The sequence below is a fragment of the Chanodichthys erythropterus genome, chromosome 9 (genome assembly GCF_024489055.1).
Source record: "Chanodichthys erythropterus isolate Z2021 chromosome 9, ASM2448905v1, whole genome shotgun sequence".
Lineage (NCBI taxonomy): Eukaryota > Metazoa > Chordata > Actinopteri > Cypriniformes > Xenocyprididae > Chanodichthys > Chanodichthys erythropterus.
In genome coordinates this window covers 24589591-24608652 of record NC_090229.1, presented here as the reverse complement: position 1 = coordinate 24608652, position 19062 = coordinate 24589591, and the positions used below count along the sequence as shown (strand labels likewise).

Sequence of the window (19062 nt, the reverse complement as noted above, 5' to 3'; positions counted from 1 at the left end):
AGAAAAAAGAAATGATAGAATGACGGAAAATCAAAGACAGTTTTAGTAGATAGATAGATAGATAGATAGATAGATAGATAGATAGATAGATAGATAGATAGATAGATAGATAGATAGATAGATAGATAGATAGATAGATAGATAGATAGATAGATAGATAGATAGATAGATAGATAGATAGATAGATAGATAGATAGATAGATAGATAGATAGATAGATAGATAGACGTATACACACTGCAGCTAAATTCAGTTGTCACTTCTCTTCTGAGAGCTGAATCCTGTTCTGTTCACATTGACTTTAGTTACTTACAGGAGTGACAACTGGAGCGACTCATTCCTGTTGATTTAAATACAGCTGTTAGTCTCAAAGCTGCAAGTTTTGTTTACACACAAAAACACTAGTACAATGACACACATTTACCAGCATTTACTAGAGCTAAAATGATAATGATACACAGTATATATATATATATCAGTCTGCAGCTAATGTCTCTAAAGAAAAGCATCTAAAAAAAAAAGACAGGGTATAGCTCTGGGTTATATGTCACATAGGCCTCTATCCTGCCATGAAATGCCCCCACAGCCACATACACACTCACTTCCCCTCATTTACTCAGAGACATGCACACAAACGAGGCCACCCTGACTTTAAAAGGCCGTGCCAGTGCGCATTAGTCACAGAGCAGAGCTGCTCTCTCTCTGTGCAGGAATGTAGCGAGACAGCCAGGTGCCATTAACATATATTACTGTTGTTTCTCTCACTTTAAAAATGATCACAGATAAACACATTAGCATAGAGAGCTGTAAGCTGCTTTATAAAGGACAAACTGAGTATCTGGCTGGCATTAAAAGGGTTAAGGGATGAGGGGTGGCACGATATTTGGGGACAGAGTTAAAGTAAGACTAGAAGATAAAGCGGGTACACTGAGGTCAATATGAGCTGCACTCAGGTGGGTCTAGGCTTTACTTTGACTGTGCACTATGTTAATGAGACACATGGAACCCATTTAAAACAAAAATGCAAAAAAATTAATGAATGAATAAATAAATATAAATAAAGATATAAATGAATCTGTAAGTAAATAAAAATAGGGTTCTTACACCAAAATAATTCAAATATATAAAAGAATACATACATGCATACATACATAAATTAATTTTTAATTAGGGCTGTCGCGATAACTGCAATATCGTAATACCGCGCTATTTACGAGCCAACCACAGAGGACTGCAAATACCACACCAACCGCAATATTTTTGTTTTTTTATTTTTTGAAAGGTATGTCCTTCTCGTTTTACACTTCATGCATGTGCACTAAATATTAAATAAGTTAATAATGATAGCATAATGTGTACCATGATAATTTGTACAGAGGCTCCGTAGATTTGCGCTATTGATCCACTCAAAAATACCGCAAGGGAAAATCCTTAACTGCAACAGCCCTATTTGTAATTAAATAAATTAGGGATGCACCAATGTGAAAAATCTAGCCGATACCAATAATTCTTTATATATTTGAAAGCCAGTAACCAAAATATTGGCCAAAATATTACAGTGCATTAACTAATGTTAACAAATACAACTCTTGATTGTATTAATGTATTAGTAAATGTTGAAATTAACATAAACAAAGATTAATAAATGCTGTAGAAATGCAGTTCACTATTAGTTAATGTAGTTAAATTATGTTAACTAATGAACCTTACTGTAAAGTGTTAGTGAATTTGTTGAGATTAACAGTCTGTTAAATTCATTTTAAAAGAATAATAAACACAAAAAGCACAGTTCGAGTCGAGTATTGTGAATTTTTCCCTTACAACTATTTATTATTAGTTGTTTAATTATTTTAATGGAACCGGAACCGTTAGGCAGAACCGGAATCGGAACCGGAAAATTTCTCACGATTCCCAACCCTAATCCTACCCAATAGCTAAACTTAACAACTAACTTACTAACTATTAATACGCATTAAATTAGGAGTTTATTGAGGGAAAAGTCATAGTTAATAGTGAATCCATGTTCCCTATACTAACTTGTTTTCCTCATTAGAATTCCTATACAACTTGCAACATTCTAAAACAACATTCAGAGGTAATAAATACTACATTAATGCACTTATAAGACTGCATTCTATGCGTTTGTCATGTGTACTTAAGTCTGTCAGTCATCATTAGAGCGCCACCCTCAGGCTGAATAACACAAGGACACTAGAACTCTGCCAAAAGTGTGTCTGATGTGTTTAGCGATTAGAATAGAAAGCTTACAAAAAGTTTATAATAAATTAGTGTTAAGACCCAGGAGCCGCTACTAATTAAACCATATTGCTGATGAAAATGATACGAAAAAAATAAAAGAGCCACTTGTCATTGATAATGCATCAATGTTTTTGAAAAAGAAACATTGCTTTTTGAGCTGCATGTGCTGAAGCTGAATGAACACTGGGAAACTTAAGTTGTAGGTTATGTACAACTTACATCTGTACAAAAGCTGAAGAGCTAGATGATCACTGGCGTGCTTTATTAACACGTTAATTCTTAACCAAACACATCCTATATGAGATAAATCATACATCATATTATATATATATATATATATATATATATATACACACACACACACACAAAATAAACATGATTTTACAGCTTACAATTGCACAAAACCAAAGGCTGGGTTTGCAAATGCACAAGCGAACTTAGTCATTAAGGTGTAACTCCGTTGTGGATCCCACAATATTTTATGTAGCCTATATGACAGACTAGCACTGTACATGTTGCACTTATCTGTATTTTCCCTTGCAAAGTGATTCCAATCATATTTCAAGCAACACGTCACTTCCTGTTGCCAGTGGGTGGTGCTATAACTATAACTGAATATTGTCATGTAGATGTGTTCAGGGCAGGACTCTTGTGAAGTTTGGGGCAGATTGGACATTGTATGCCTGTGTTACAACAACTTCCTGTTTCATGGCGTTAATCGCAAACATTAGCACTTAGCCAAGTGTTGCATGATTTGCATGATGTTTCTGGCATGTTTGGTACTTCATGGCATATTTAAATGTGTTTCAGGGAGTGAATTAAAGTGTAAAGCATGCCATTTCCTGTTGCCAACGGGTGGTGCTATGACTAACTGAATATTGGCATGTAGATGTATTCTGGCCAGGACTCAAATAAAACATGTGAAGTTTGGGGCAGATTGGACAAACTTCCTGTTTTATGGCGAAACATTGAACTTTGTCAGGCCGCCACGGACACACCATTCAACGAAAATTCAAGATCTTCGCAATTTCACGTTGCAAAGGCCTTTAGATTATACTGACCAAATATGATGTTTATCTGATAAAATCTCTAGGAGGAGTTTGTTATAATACAACGTCTGGAAATGGCAAAAACAAATATCTTACTTGCTGTTGGGTTTTCAGATTTTACTCCCAGGGACTTTTTTGTAGGTATTGGGCTGTTACATGTGTCTACTGAATTTCATACTTGTACGTGAAACGTAGCGCAAAATTTTGTAGGTGGTGCTATCAATCCATTTTTCCACACCTAATTCTGAAACCCATATCAGATGTAATTTTTCACCACTTCTGACACATGTGCAAAGTTTCATGAGTTTTCAAGCATGTTTAGGCCCTCAAAAGTGCTATTTATTTCTGAGAAGAAGAAGAATTGACCAAGCAAATACAATAGTGTCCTCATCGCTGCTTGGGCCCTAATTAGAATGAATAAATTCATAAATACATAAATTAAGGAATGAACGAGTAAATAAAATAATATTTACTCATTTAAATGAATGAATAAATAGGGTTCTTACATTTAAATGTATAAAAATTAAGTATAAATAGAAGAACGTTCTGCAGAATAAATGTGAAGATCTATATATAAATCAGATTCATACTCTACATTACATTAAATATTAAAACATAAAATAATACTTGTTGGCATGGACGCAAGGGCAAGTTCTGGTGATTGTAAACAACAAATCTGATTTGCTTCAGGGGACTTTATCATTAATGAAGTGTTATTAAGTTACAGTTCCTGTAACCCAGAGCAGTGTAGGGCAGGCGGCCCGATGGATCAGATATGTGCCGGTGCCAGAGAAACACAGAGCCGTTAACAGAGTGACGTGGAAGTAGCTCGTCTGAAGTAGGTCAGCGGAGCGGCCGTTTAGCACACCAACAGTCTACATTACAGTCCAAACACGTACAAGATAGAAGATTAGACCTTTGCTCTTTACTCAAGCTTTCTGTCCTTTTTCCTTAAATACAATCCCTCATGAAGACGTTTCAAAGTCCAGTAACGAAGCTCTTGTTACTAAACCATGAGTAAATGACACATTTCTGATAGCACCAGATCTGAATAACCAGCTGTCAAATAAAGACACAGCACCCACATTTAGACATTATTATGTGTATCACTGAGTGCATGTGTATGAAATGAGGCCAAGGGCACAGCGTGTGATCTAATGCTCATGTAAATGTTTGTGGAGTTGCTAGGCTGAGTGTTGCAGTTCTTATCAGGCAGAGTTACATCTAGTTAATTTGACACAGGGAAATCCTAACTGTCAACATCCTATGAAGACAAACAGAAAGCCCATTATGACCTTTTTTAACTTACTTGTATGTGCACAAATGGCTCCATCCAGTGGGCATGCTGTTTATTCAATAAACACAGTAGTGACTAAATACACAAACACACAACATGGGTCCTGACCTTTCTTTGCCGTCTCCATCTCCTCTTCTGTCCAGCGAGAGCTTTCATTCATCTCCAGGTTTGCTAAAACACAAATAAAAGAATGACACATAACGTGAGTTAATACCAAAGTGTACATAAGGAATGTAAGCAACCATCTTGGTAACAACCTGAGCAGCTATTTTCTAAGTGCAGCTACTATCTAATTTAATTGGTAGAGATTAAAAACTACAAAACTATATACTTCAATCAACATTAAAATGTAACAAATAAAAAAAAAAAAAAATAAAGATTGGGGAATTCCTATTGATACTTAAAATGACTGATAAATGAACTAAATCAAACTAAAAGCATAAATATTTAAAGGCAGAAACTCCAGGTGAACCGACCCATGAAAATACTCAAGCTCTTGTGATGGACATTAGCAAAGGCCAACAGCTGGAACAGGCCCTGTTTAGACCCTCGCTCTGAAGTATAGGGCACCTTTTTAACATTTTTAAATGAAGTACCATCAGCGAAAGTTCAACACTCTTAGCTAAGCTAGATGAGCAATTGAGCTCTAAATATCTTGAAAAAAAAATTTAAAATTGAAATGCCTTCTCATCTTAAAACCAGGGAGCTTTGAGACACTCAGGGGATAGATGATTTCTACTCAACCATCGAAGAATTTGTACAGCATTTTATTATTAGGATCATTATTGTTCTGTTAATATTGCTGTTTAAATATCCTCATATTTTGAGGAAAATAGAAAAGTGAAGTTATAAAACTGAAATGGGACCATGTTATACAATACAAGGTAGGTTAATTTGCAGAGCAAAACAAAGAACTCATTTGAACACGTGACCTCCGAGACCCACTGAAAAAGTCATGTCGGTATGTGAGAGTGTGTGCTAACCTAGCTCACTGCTGAGAGGTGAAGTGTTCTCTTCCTGCTCGTTGGTCATAGAGCGAGTGACTCGTCCTTTCCGGTGTCCGCGGCTGTTTGCGGTTCGACGGCCTTTAACGGCTACAGGAGGCTCTTTCTCCTCCCCATCCTCACCAGAGGTATCATCTCTGCAAGAACAGGAAAAAAAATCCTTATCAAACATACATTTTATAATCTGCTTGCTTTAATTTATTAATCTTATCTGCTTGCTGCAAATGTATTATTTAAATATAAATATTATATACAACAAATAAAAATAAATTAATATATATATACAGGGCTCAACATTAAGCCTTGTTATGTGCTCAGTCATTCATTTGTCCAAGTAAAAATAGAGAGAAAAAAAAAAATGTGGTATAAATGTAATTTATTCTGAAGCAATATTATCATCAGTGTTCTATCAGCTCTTACTTAAATTAGCATATTTGCCCACTTACATTGATTTCATTACAAAGACTGAACTATGAAGTACTGAATTGTGGAGTTAAGCCCTATTCGGACAGTAATTGTTTCTCATGTGGACGCTTTTAAAAATACATTTGCATCGCACCTCAGTGATAAAACGTATGCATTCAGATGCCGATTTATTCACGGCGGAGGAGCGAGTATTGCCGGAGCGCGCGTGCGCTGCTCACACGGTCAGAATAATGAGAATATATTCTTATTTAATATAGTAATAATATTATCATATTTATTATTTGGTTATTTAAATCTCCTGTTTAAAAATAGGAAGATAGACGCACTATATGCAGCCTCTTATTTGCAGTACATAAGGTAGCCTAAATGAAGCTGCATGGTTTATATTTTTAATGTAATTTTATATAATAGGCTACATATTTTAAAATGGTATTGCACACCTGTTGTTGCCAGAATAACTGCCCATTTGTGCTTTATTTCTCTTTTTCCTTTTTGTTCTTAACATATTCACGCCACTGTGGTGGAGTGGTAATGAAACAGGCCTATTATTGTTCTTGTAAATACTTTTCAACATTTCCAAAATAAATGTATCCACAGTGACCAAAAAGGATTTAAACCGTGCATTTTGATGATGTGGATTTGGATGAAAGTTAAATTACCACACGACCTCGGTGTTTGTCAAAAAACAATAGGTAATTCGTCCGGGAATTTTTGCACAGGTGGTCGGACAAAAACATTGACATTCTGGATTCGGTCGGCAATAAAATCACAGACTACCCCTGTAAATGGTGAAAATACCTTACGTCCCCCTGAGAAACAATTACCGTCCAAATACAGTTTTTCACCAATTCTGTGTTCAGGATTTTTTGGGCGAGGCTAAAGCCCGATGATGAACTGGAGCATGGCCCCGCCCCTAACACTATAATAACTACAGCGTATTAGAATCAAAGGCTCACCTGCTCAATCGCAAGTTACTGTCAGTACAGTTAGTTACTACAGCCAATACTGCTTATTTTTTCAACATTTGATAACTTTCATTTATTTAGCTTTTTTTTTTAAATCATTCAAATTTTGCTGGGTGATTAATTTAATTGCTGTTTTAATTAGGCTACTTGAGTCAGAGCAGACAGCCTCATGGGCAGCGCTCCGACATAGTGCAACTGCACCTCCGGCGACCGATTCCTGGCTCCTTTGCCAATCCCATTCCTGTCTCTCTCTCTCTACTCAGTGCTTTCCTTTATGATCTCTACACATTCCTATCAATAAAGCCATAAAAATTCCAAAAATATAACTTAAAAAAATAAGATACTTGTCAGGCAAGTAAAATTCTTTTTCACAAGTACATATATATACATATAAAAATAATAAGCAGTTATGATTATCAGTCTAAATTCTGAGCATCCCACAGAAAAAAACCCACACATGTACACACTATGCAAATTTTGGCTCACTAGCAAGTGCAGACCCTCATTTATCTTACATGCACATTATCCATCTTGCAGATACAGTACTAAATATAGGAGCAGCAGCTGTGCCCGCAGGTTGAGATTCATGGGGGAAAAGTCAGAGAAATGCACAGACTCGGCTTAACGTACTCCTTTAATGTATAGCTGGCGTGCTGGGGCGCATACTGAGGGCTGTGTATTCGGGCCAGTGCTAATGTGCTCTAATCACACCCTACAGTACTGCTGACTTCACAGGTTCAGTTTAGAATAATACACTGTTACCTGTACTTCCCTGGAGTATTTTAATATAGTGTGCACCTGTGAGTGAACTAGCATTCAGAAACTAACAGCTTACAAAATTAGGCTGAAATGATACAGAACCTGCATCTGTACATAGCCATTGTTCTGTGGAAACTAGAATGCTGTCTGGAATACGAATACCAAAAGTACCAGTCTATTACATTGTTACTATTAATAAAACAACCATGAATATTGAAAAAGACCATGACAGGAAGCCTTGACAAGAAAAATTAAACCCACTCACTGGTCTTTTTTATTATTATTATTATTATTATTATTATTATTATTATTATTTATTACTCTAATATTAAATAAATTTAAATGGATTTTAATACATATATTTTTATATTTTACTTTTGTTTTTTATTGCTGACAATTTACTTGATTAATTACTTGAAATTCTTGAAGCAACGTTTACTTGAAATTAAATTAAATTAAATTAGCAAGATTTAAAAGTGGTATTGAAACTGAATCAAAAACATTTCACTAGTACTAACTGCTGTATTTTGGAATCAAGACCACAGTTCTAACCTAGAGTCTGTGACACGCAAACGCCTCAAAAGAGCTCTGAATCAGAGGACTTTAGCACCGGCGTTGAATGGCAAGTCAGCAGAATGCTTTTTCCACCTGCCGGTTATATAACTGTGCCTTCTCTGTTTAAGCTGAATCACAGAGAAAAACAATCTGTAAGGCCACAGGTTCAAAGGATTTGATGAAAGAAAACACGAGGAAAAAAACAGCTGACAACCTGATGTGAGATAAGAAAAAAAGTGATTAAAAGAGAGAAAGACACTCACTTCATGCCATCTTCTTTTTCATCTCCCTCTGCTTTTTCCTCCTCACGCTCTGCCTCCTTCTCTTTCTCTTTTTCTTCTTTCTCCTCCTGGTTGTTGCGGTTCACCTGTTGCTGTGCCTGTTGGTTATTCTGTTAGCAAAGCCAAAACACAGCAAATTTAAAAAAACTCTCCCTTTTGCGGGCATAAATAAACATAACATCCTGATAGAATTCTAAATAGAAAATGTCCATTCAAGCTCAACTATCCATGATGCCCAAAAAGCTGTCTAGAACAAGGACGTTCTTTATTGGAAAAACAAAAACAAAACAAAACAAAACAAAAAAAACACCCATAGGAAGAAGTGGTGCTCCTATCACCCAGGTCTCACTTCTAATGTATCCGTTTTTTTCCTTAACATAAGAATTCCATTTTGAGTTATGAGGCACCATAAACCATCTATTTTTGTCAGGAAAGAGAGAGTGTGCTTCACTACGGCTTGTACGAAAGGAAAAAATGGACACAGAAGGATGAAGAGGGAGGGGACAGAGACAGAATCTGAGGGGACCGAGGACAGAGAGATCAATGAGTGAAAGAGTGCAGGAATCTCAATGTCTCCGTGCTCTGATCTTGCCTCATGGATTTTCAGCTTGACAGACAGCACCTCAAATAACCTTACGCACACACAAACACACACACAAACGCACACACACGCAGGTAGCTGCAAACAGACATGAATATAATGATTTTTCCAACATGATTTTGTTTTTTTAGGGCTGGGATAATAAATCGAAGCATCACGATTTGTGGATCGATTCTGATATTTTACGAATGTATAGTGATTCTCTCTTGAATTGATTCTGAGCTAAGTTTTTAAACAGCAGATGGCGCTCTAGGCTTGTTTTTAACCACATGCTCAAATGCTCACAAAGAAGAGCACTCGTGCATTCGGCTATACGCTTGCACCTCAGAATGCTTTTATGATGCAAGATTAATGTGAACCGCCCACTGCAAACACCGTTGTAATTCGCTTCAACCTTTTCTAACTTTATGAATGATTATTTCATAGAAGGTTTAAGTGGTATATTTAAGGAATTGGAAGCAAGCAGAGAACAGCTGTTTCCACCTGCTCTGCTGTTAAAAACTAAGCTCAGAATCTATATGAAAGAGAATCATGACCGCGTCCGGAAAATGTCGAATTTTTGTATTTTTCTCCAGATTTCATTACTTGATTTCACTGGTCATGTGGTGTGACAAATTCATTTTTACAAGAAAATATATTCCATGTAGTCTCTCAATTAAATAAGTCATGAAAACAGCATGCACAATAATAACACGATTCGAGAAACAGTTTAAAGCAGTTTTAGATGGAGTTTAGCTTGTCACACCACAGGACATTTCAAGTAGAGATGCACCGATATATCGGCAAATAATAAAAGCAAATTTTCACACTATCGGCCAACAGATTAAAAACAGCCGATAGTCAGGGAAGATATGTCCTGTCCATCAAAAGAGGGCAGGAAAATGCACTGAATTTGTGCTTTGTGCAAAGAAAATGCCAAGAAACCAGTTTGATGTTCAATATTAATAGTAATTGTATGAATTAAAAACATTCAGAAGGTTAAGAAATATTCATTTAATCTTCAGAATTTAGTTAACGTGTTAATATTAATTTGAGTAATGTGTTTGTTTATAACTGATACCAGTTACTCTGAAACAAGGAGAGAATAAAGTTTTTATTTTATAATAAAGTTTTTGTTTTATTTCTTTTAAAATATAATAATTAAGAATATAATGATTAATTATTAATTATAATGCAATTATCATTTATTTAAGAATGTATAAAAAGGCAGAACACCCAAACTATCGGTATCATTATCGTATCGGCAGGTATCATTCTGAATAATCGGCTATCGGTAGAGAAATTTAGTATCGGTGCATCTCTAATTTCAAGTCTTATTTACTTCCTTTTGTGGTCCTGATTAGCAACATTTTTAATGAACTCCAAGAGATGGATTTTGTTTTGCATTCCATTTCACAGGACTCAATAATTACAAGCTTATGTTTTTATGTTATTGATATTATATATCATTTCTCTTAAATATATTAATATAAATGTTTAAATATATTAGATTTTATAATTATTAAAAATTATAATAATAATTATTATTATTAATATAGTAAACATTTCTTTTAAAAAATATACTGACATCAAACTTCAAGTTGATAAGAAGTTGATACATTTCCAGATTTCACCTGATGGGTATACTCACACCACAATATATTTTTCACATTTTACTTACATTAATAACTCATTTTGAGCAATATAAGAGAAAAAACTGAATGGGCGTTTTCAGTACAATTAGATGTCACGTCTGCTGCCCACATCCCTCATTACACTGCTGCATGCACAAACACTCAGTTATTCATGCACAGTTAAACACACAGCCGATGCACTCAGCCATACTGTAACTTGCTTTCTGTTTACCCGTCTCCCTTTTGTTTATGCTTTCTCTCACCCATCAGGCTCATCTCGCTGTATCCCTCGCTTTCTGTGTTTGTGGCACTGGCTGAGAGCGTTTTAATTCGAGCCCATTAAGATCAGCTGATATTTAATGACCTGAGCAGAACCGCTACAGCAGCTGAAGACCAGTAAAACAAATGTGTTTGGGCTGTGGGCTCATTATTCTATCAGATTTTATTGAGCCAGCTATTATTGCAGGCAACACACACACAGAGCTCTCTTTCTAACAATTTCATCTACTGCTCTCTCTCTTTAAACCAAAACACAAACATTCATACATTCACGACGCAACAGAGCAGTGACTCTCTGTGCGTGATCTCTCTCACACACGCGTACAGAAATAATGAGTGTGTTTTAGATCAGGAGAGAATCACGGCAGACTCCAACAGGGCACAGAGCTGGATAATTACTTCATATGGTTTAAGCTCACTTTGAGGTGTGCGCCTGTGATCCTCATTAGAGTCATGCAGATTTATTTTTAATAATGCACACTCATTAAAAAGACACCAAAATCGCACCACCACTATAAACACTGTAATCACGAAGTGGACAGAACCACAAGCAAATAAACAATGTTTATATTATTTAATATAGCATAATGGCCTAGACAACATCCTTGAGGTTTTCAGTGTTTATTCTGCGTTCCATTAAATTTGGAAAGTCGTAATTCCAGCTTTCTACTTGAAAAGTGCAAGAGGACACCACTTGATGTGGGACTTTTAATTTGAACACCTTCACATAAGTCTACAATTGATTTTGCAAAGATGTTGGTATTTGACGTCATGCAAAATGGCAGCGCTTTAAGCACATCAATGTTTCAAAGTTGTAACATTACACAATAATAAACCTGTTTGCAATGTATAAAATAATAACCTTTTCTGTTGATAATCAACTTCAAAACAAATGCTAGTGGTTTGCTTCTTTATACAACTTTGAATGAAACAGCATTAAATTGTCAAAGGGCAGGATGGGAGATGTAGTCTCAGGCTCACCTGGCTCCTGCCTCTGCGACGATAGTTCCTGCGAACGATGTTCTTGTAGTTCTCATTCTTCTTAGTCAAATAGTAGAACAGGACACACTCAGCCACAGTCTGTGGGCGAACACACACAACACTTCAAACCTTACTCGCTCTGCTCATACTCTCTGATCATATTCATGCAGTGCAGACAGCCTGCAGTGCAAACAGTGAGATGAAGAGGATGGTATTAATAAAGACGCAGGTGTACCTTTCTCTCCAGAAAGGAGGCTATCAGGCCAAAGTTTTTTGGGTGCTGGATAAACCTGCAGTGAGGGAGAGGAAGAGCTGTGATACAGAGCAAACACAATCCTCAAATGCTGTATTTAACCATTTCATTATTTCAATGACTTTCGTAAAGGTGATTTCTTTAGAGTGGCATGACACAAGGTTGATTTGCCTGGTACGGTTCCTCATTCACTCAGTAAAAGTCATGCTTAAGAAACAGACTAGAAAAGATCTCTCTCTCACTTCTTTCTGCTGCTGACCTCTGCATATTTGGTGCAGATTGGTAGTGATGCACTGACATGAATTTTTTTTACAAAAACAAAAACTTTAGACTTTAGATTAGGTACACATATTCACCACTAAAGGTTGGGTAAGTCATTTTTCAAAAACACTGTTTGGAAGTTAGTCGGGCTGACATCAACAACAAACGTGTAACCAATCAGCATTAGGGGCATATGACGATCGAGGAGAGAGAACAAGCAAGAGGCAGATCTGAACAAAAAGAGATGCAGAAAGAGAGGTGAGACAATTCAAAAGAGCTCCAAAGAATATCACTGGAATGAAGATTTATGACTGGGCAAGCGCTTTAGGACCTGCGTTAATATTAGAAAAGCTTTCCAGCACTAGTGGGAAGGTCTGAAAAACAGATGTGGAGGCTGCTTTGATTCCGCTTCACACGTGAGTAACACTGGGTTTGAGTGAAATTGATTGTCTGGAGCTGCTGTGCTGTTGGCGACTAACAACATACTCTTTGTGTACTGCATGTTCATTTTTTGTGCTTGTTGTTCGTTCATCATCTGCTCTTTATTTTTCACGAAGCATTATTTTGTTGCGCGTCAGCTGTGATAAACAGACATCCACTCTCGCACTGCGTGTGTAACAGTGGACAGATGACGGCACACTGACAACAATTAGAGAATGCGGTGTTCAGCGTCATTGATAGTGCACTTGCCTCATCTGCCAGCAGCGAACAGGCTGGGGTTCGAGACTCAGAGCAGGGTAGTTAGGACTGGAGGGTGAGCAATGAAGAGAGGGGTGGGTTTGTTTGGGTTGATTTCAAATATCAACAATGTCCAACAGCATTTTTTTGAAAAACGGCCTACCCCACCTTTTAAGGTCATTGCACACCGAGTCCGAAATTCGCATGCGAAACTTTCGCACGTTAAAAAATAAATTCGACCTCACGTTATGTCAATCGCATTTGCACACTGACTCCGAAACTTTCATTCGTCAAAAAAATATTCAGATCAGGTTCGATTTTCTGCGTTTTTCGCATCCGTGGCACGCATTTTGAGAGACGTTTTGACAATTCAGAGCCACCGTACGCGAACGCAAAAATCCAGAATGCCATCTGACAAGTTGATCCACGTCGTCTACAGCACAAATCAGTAGCACTGAATGACATCCAATGTGAGGAATACAAAGAGACCGAATATAAAGACATATTGTGCCAGTAGTAAAGCATCAAACAGAGCCACTGACATCCTGAAGTAACTAATCTTTGAAGTAGATAATTGGATAATCCCGCAGCTCCTTGATGAGGTGAATTCTCCTTTCTCTCTATGAAATCTCAAAATTGAATGGACCCAATATTTCCTCTTTCTTTTTCTCTTTTTAAGAAGAGAGGAGACAACTAATCGTGCTCAATGCTGCTTGAAGACTTCATTTTATATTGTTTTGCGATTTTTTTCGCAACGCATTCATTAATACGCATCAGACTCAGTGTGCAAGGTCTCTGTGCGTGACAAATTTTAAAGGATTGCGAATACGAAAAAAACGAATGCAAAAATTTCGGACTCAGTGTGCAAAGGCCTTAACTGGTTGCTTATTAGCATGTATTTTACTAGCATATCGGCTAGGGGTGTAATGGTACATGTATTCGTCCCGAACCAAACAGTACAGTTAATGCAGTTAGACAACGAATACAGTCAGTCACAGGTGATCTACACTCCAATCCAGAAAGGGGGCGCACGGGGTAATGGAACACTGTTTGCTAACCGCCACAACAAGAAAAAGCACAGAAGAACAACAGCAGATCTAGATATCTAGATATGTGTGTGTAATCTCTCAACCAGTGTTTCAACTGTGGAAAAAAGACGTCAATAAAACAGCTTGAGAAAAATCTCACTTAGCATTACATTTACCAAAGGCAAGTCATATAGTGTCCACTGCATGTTAGTTCACTAGAGAAATGAATTCTAGAGGAGAGCATTTCACTAAATATATGCACTATATTAGCTAGCTTATACAGTCAAACCAAAAATTATTCAGACATTTTTTATATATTTTGACTAGTGGGTGCAGGACACTATAGTTCATTTATGTAAGTGAGGATAGCAACATAAAGTAAACTGTGACATATTATACCCAAACAAATGCCATACAGTGGACTACCAGTATAATTGATAAAAATAAAAAAAAATTAGAACCAAAATTTATTCAGACACTTTGACCTGACCAAGTGTTATCTGACATCATTAAGATTTTTTTTTCTGACAGTTTCACTTGGAGATCTTTTCATATATTATTACTATTTTTTAAAACTAATGTTAATAAACTGTATTAATGAATGAAATGTTCAAGGTGTCTGAATAAATTTTGATTTGACTGTATCTGTATATTTATTATATTTACTTTACATGTTAGTAGTATCTTATTTTAGTAATATAACTTATTATTAATTATTTAATATACGTTTAAATAAATTTGCCATGAAAACAAGTTATGACAGTAACTGTTTAAATGATTATATTTAAAAAATGAATTGGAGTAGAAAAATAACTTTGCAATTAGATTTAGAAGTTAATGCAAAACCTGCCTTGTGTGCAATTTACATGTTTGTTTGTTTTTAAAATTGGAGTGTTTATTATATCTAAAAGTAAATGGGAACTGAATTGAATAGTTTGAGCTCTGTTGTTAATTGTAACCTTTGATATTATAGTAATGTGTAAGTAAGGGCTCCCTGTATATAGTTTACAGCATTAGCTGAGATAGATTTTTGTTATCCTTATAAAAATGTTAATTATGATTGAATTTATTTAAAGAGAGACACAATTTGTTCAATAATCCACAGTTTAATAAAAAAGAAACAATTTTACGCTTAGTTTTCTCCCCCCTGCTGTACCGAACTCATACCGAACCGTGACTTCAATACCGAGGTAAGTACCGAACGGTAACGTTTGTGTACGCTACGCCCCTAATATTGGCTGTTTATTGCTACTTATAAAGTCCATATTTTATCAACCATTGTGTGTGTATCTGCAGTCTGCGAATTTATATGAAGAAATAGGCAGTTGTCTCCTTTACGCAGGAGCAGAACTGTGTATTCAAATGCAGTGTTTTGCACCAACGCGAGGCGACAACATAGTCGGCTTTTTATTGCCATCTGTTTGGTGTGATATTTTCCACTACCAGTTCATATTTTGGTGCTCTAACTCAGTGAAACTTTCACACGCATCATCTCAATTAATTACGTCAACACAGCAAATGATGTGATAGGCTACTGGTCACAGAACATGCAAACAACTGCAAATTTTACAGTCATAACTTGTGAATTTGTATGGTCGCCAATGGCGACCTCAGCAAAAATATAATTCGCAAATTAATATTTTTAGTCACCGATGCAACCTTTTTAGGCGCAGTCTAGAGCCCTGAATATTAATGCCTTATTTTCTATGACCACATTCTAGATCTCTTATAGTGCTTTTATAGCACTTCTTTGTCCCTTTTTAAGCTTTTTAAATTAAGGACAGCTCATGGTCACTCTGAAACTCTATTGCATGTTTATTTCAGTTGCATGATATATTCAGTTGGCCTGTAGAAGACTGGAGACACGTATGCTCAAGTAGTTGTGCTTACTTTAGCATCAGCACAGAGCTTTAGATTTCAGTTGTTCACTTTTCACCTAGTGCTGCACAACTAACAAACATGACCACATGCACAAAAACTGCTGAGATCTTGAAAGCCAGGGGAGAGATGCTAAACCACATGCTGATACATTTTAGTACAGATTTCGTAACTCCACATTCCTTCATGCAAAATCAACATGCACATGAGTGCAGAACATACTTATCACGAAAAGTGTCCTTCTCCTGTTCGCTCCACATGTTCATGACCTGTCTATCTTTGTAGACCTTCATGGGATCGTCCATCAGCCCGTTCATGTTGATGAACTTTATCCTCTGCTGTTCGGCATCAAACAACATGGGAGGAATGACGGCTAATTGACGCATCTGCTTCTCTGAGTTCTGCAGAAGGAGAAAGAAAGGCAAACAAAAATAAATATGTAAAAAGAACAGAGAAACAGACATTTTAAAGGAATAGTCAGAAACATTCTGCAAAAATGAGTGGACACTGAATCTGTGTCTGAGTTTAGGAAGTGCATCAGCCACAAAACCCTCCTGGTTGTGCAAGAGACCTTGAGTTGTAAAGTCACTTTGATATTTGTGCACTTTCCAGACAGGCACACAAACATTTGATTTCCAAGAGTATGCTTATCTGTTGTGTGCAACAGCATTTCCTATAGAATCGTTTTTGCAGCGCCTCAGTGTATACAATACTGTTTAGGAAACATACATACACTACCGTTCAAAAGTTTGTTTTCGTTCAAAAGTTTATGTTTTTGAAAGAAGTCTCTTATGCTCACCAAGGATGATGATTCCTGAAAGTTCAAAAGAACAGCATTTATTTGAAATAGAAATCTTTTGTAACATTATAAAGGTCTTTACTGTCACTTTTGATCAATTAAATGCATCTTTGGTAAATAATTATTTTTTTTTTTTAATTACTGATTATAAAACTTTTGAATGGTATAAGATTTGATATATTGATTATTTAAATACATTTTTTTAACAAAAACTTTTTTAATTCAATACAGAGTGTTTTATCTCATCAAATTCAGACTGCACGCTATCAAGTATAGTAAAATATTTTCTACAGCCGTGGTGCTGTAGATTTGACACTGAAAAGCAGTGCAGGAAACACTGTGTTTATTAAAGTTGCACTCTTACCTCTTGCTCTGAAATGCCATCGATGATCTCAGAAACCTCATGTTCGCTGCGGGCCGCAGAAGCCAGACCTCCACCTCGCTGAGCCACTCTACTGTAGAGAAAATACAGCCATTAACACATTTCTATTAGCATGAGCTTATGAAAACACACATGACTCCAAACTCTCCAAAGCTCAAGATGGCATATGACCACTCACTTCTGCATGCGCTCCTGCATCTCTCTTTGTTTACGGATCTCAGGAAACTGCTTTTCGTAGTACTCCCGCACTTTGCTCTCCTTGGCTCTGCGGCGTGGGTTATTCTCAATGCGCTCAACTTTCTTCTCCCAGGCCTCCATTAGCTGGTCGTAACGCTGACAGAACTTCTGTTCCTGAGCACACAAGTCAGAATGTAAAGGATGAAAATCAAAGTCTAGCTAGACTATACTGCAGTAGAGTCAATAGGAGAGGATACATTAGAATGAAACTTATTGCTGACATATAACAGTTCCAATGTAGTTTTAACCACCCCATCCTTCAATAACTTCAATGACATGATCACTTCAACCACCTTTATGGATAGCTATGTTGGTTACCCTGGTAATGAATAAACAAATATGCCTAATATTCAGCTATAGGGAGCTCCAACAATGCCATCCTACTGTGTGTCTGTGTGTGTTTGAGTGCTATCGCTTACCCATTGCTTCCGAGCATGATTTCTTCTTTTGAAATACAGAATGAGCTTTTTCCTCATTGCCTGATTTCTGTAAAGGGGAAAAATAAAACATTAAACATAACATAAAAACTGCCATTTCTAAACTTCAGCAGAAATGCGTCTCATCAATATTATATACTGAGCCCAAACTCTTACATTTAATGCCTATCTGTTTATTTGTGTGTTTGAGAAAGAGTTGGTTAGCTAGCAATGCAGGTCAGATTAGTAATCACCCTTAATTGTCTCACTCTTTACCGATTAATTCCTGGTCGCCAACCTATCACACGGCAGAGGTCACAATCATTAATCTAATCTCATCCAGCGTTAATGTTTTAAAAGTTTTAGGTCAATGTAGACAGCAGAGAGTAGACTGGACACATGACTGCTACATACATGTGACATGGTTAATATTAATACGTGTGACATGGTTAATGCAATAAGTGAAGTACTCACGCGCACAGAAAGCTGCCTCTTGGACAGCGCGTGATCCCGAATTCAGTTCTCTTCCGCAGCTTATATGGCCAAATACACACAAATTTATGTCAAAATGCCCATTTAGGTGAGTATTCAGATAAACAGAGTCAATTATGTCTTAAGTGGTCTGAACAGTTGAGAAAAAAGCGCGTGTGTGACAATATATTGGATCCATGCACCTTTTAAAGTGAAAGCACCTAATAAACCTGCTTCCAACTGTGTGCTTAATGTTAATCAAACAACAAAAGACAAAGAGAAAATCACTCACTGCTCTTGACAGAATAACTTTTGTAACTTTAATAAGAATCAGTTAGATATTTAAAACTAAGCAGTGTTATATTTTAAAATTTCATTATTCAATTTATGTTGTTAAATAAATGTAATGTAGGCATATCTGAAACCCTAAACCCCCTGGTTTACACCAATGTTAAAATGGCACTTTTTGTAATGCTACTGTAAAACACTGCTGTTTACTTTCAGAAGTTGTAGGCATGCTTTCTTCTCACAAAAAGAATGTGAAACATGCATATTGGTTATATAATTTTTTTTTTTAGTTTTTAAATATAT

The 19062-nt window shown here is 36.4% G+C and overlaps 1 protein-coding gene across 5 annotated transcripts in view; it reads right to left on the bottom strand.

The window, feature by feature from the left end:
* Nucleotides 1-19062, bottom strand: part of ncor2 (nuclear receptor corepressor 2) — a 124156-nt gene that overhangs the window by 36669 nt on the left and 68425 nt on the right. For all 5 annotated transcript variants that reach the window (XM_067395116.1, XM_067395121.1, XM_067395120.1 and 2 more), the window contains exons 9-18: nucleotides 18004-18070; nucleotides 17526-17698; nucleotides 17330-17420; nucleotides 16966-16980; nucleotides 16389-16567; nucleotides 12304-12358; nucleotides 12069-12167; nucleotides 8577-8704; nucleotides 5588-5745; nucleotides 4713-4775 (exon numbers count right to left, since the gene is read on the bottom strand). In XM_067395116.1, the coding sequence (XP_067251217.1) occupies nucleotides 4713-4775; nucleotides 5588-5745; nucleotides 8577-8704; nucleotides 12069-12167; nucleotides 12304-12358; nucleotides 16389-16567; nucleotides 16966-16980; nucleotides 17330-17420; nucleotides 17526-17698; nucleotides 18004-18070 (1028 nt within the window). The remainder of the gene's footprint in view (nucleotides 1-4712; nucleotides 4776-5587; nucleotides 5746-8576; nucleotides 8705-12068; nucleotides 12168-12303; nucleotides 12359-16388; nucleotides 16568-16965; nucleotides 16981-17329; nucleotides 17421-17525; nucleotides 17699-18003; nucleotides 18071-19062) is intronic.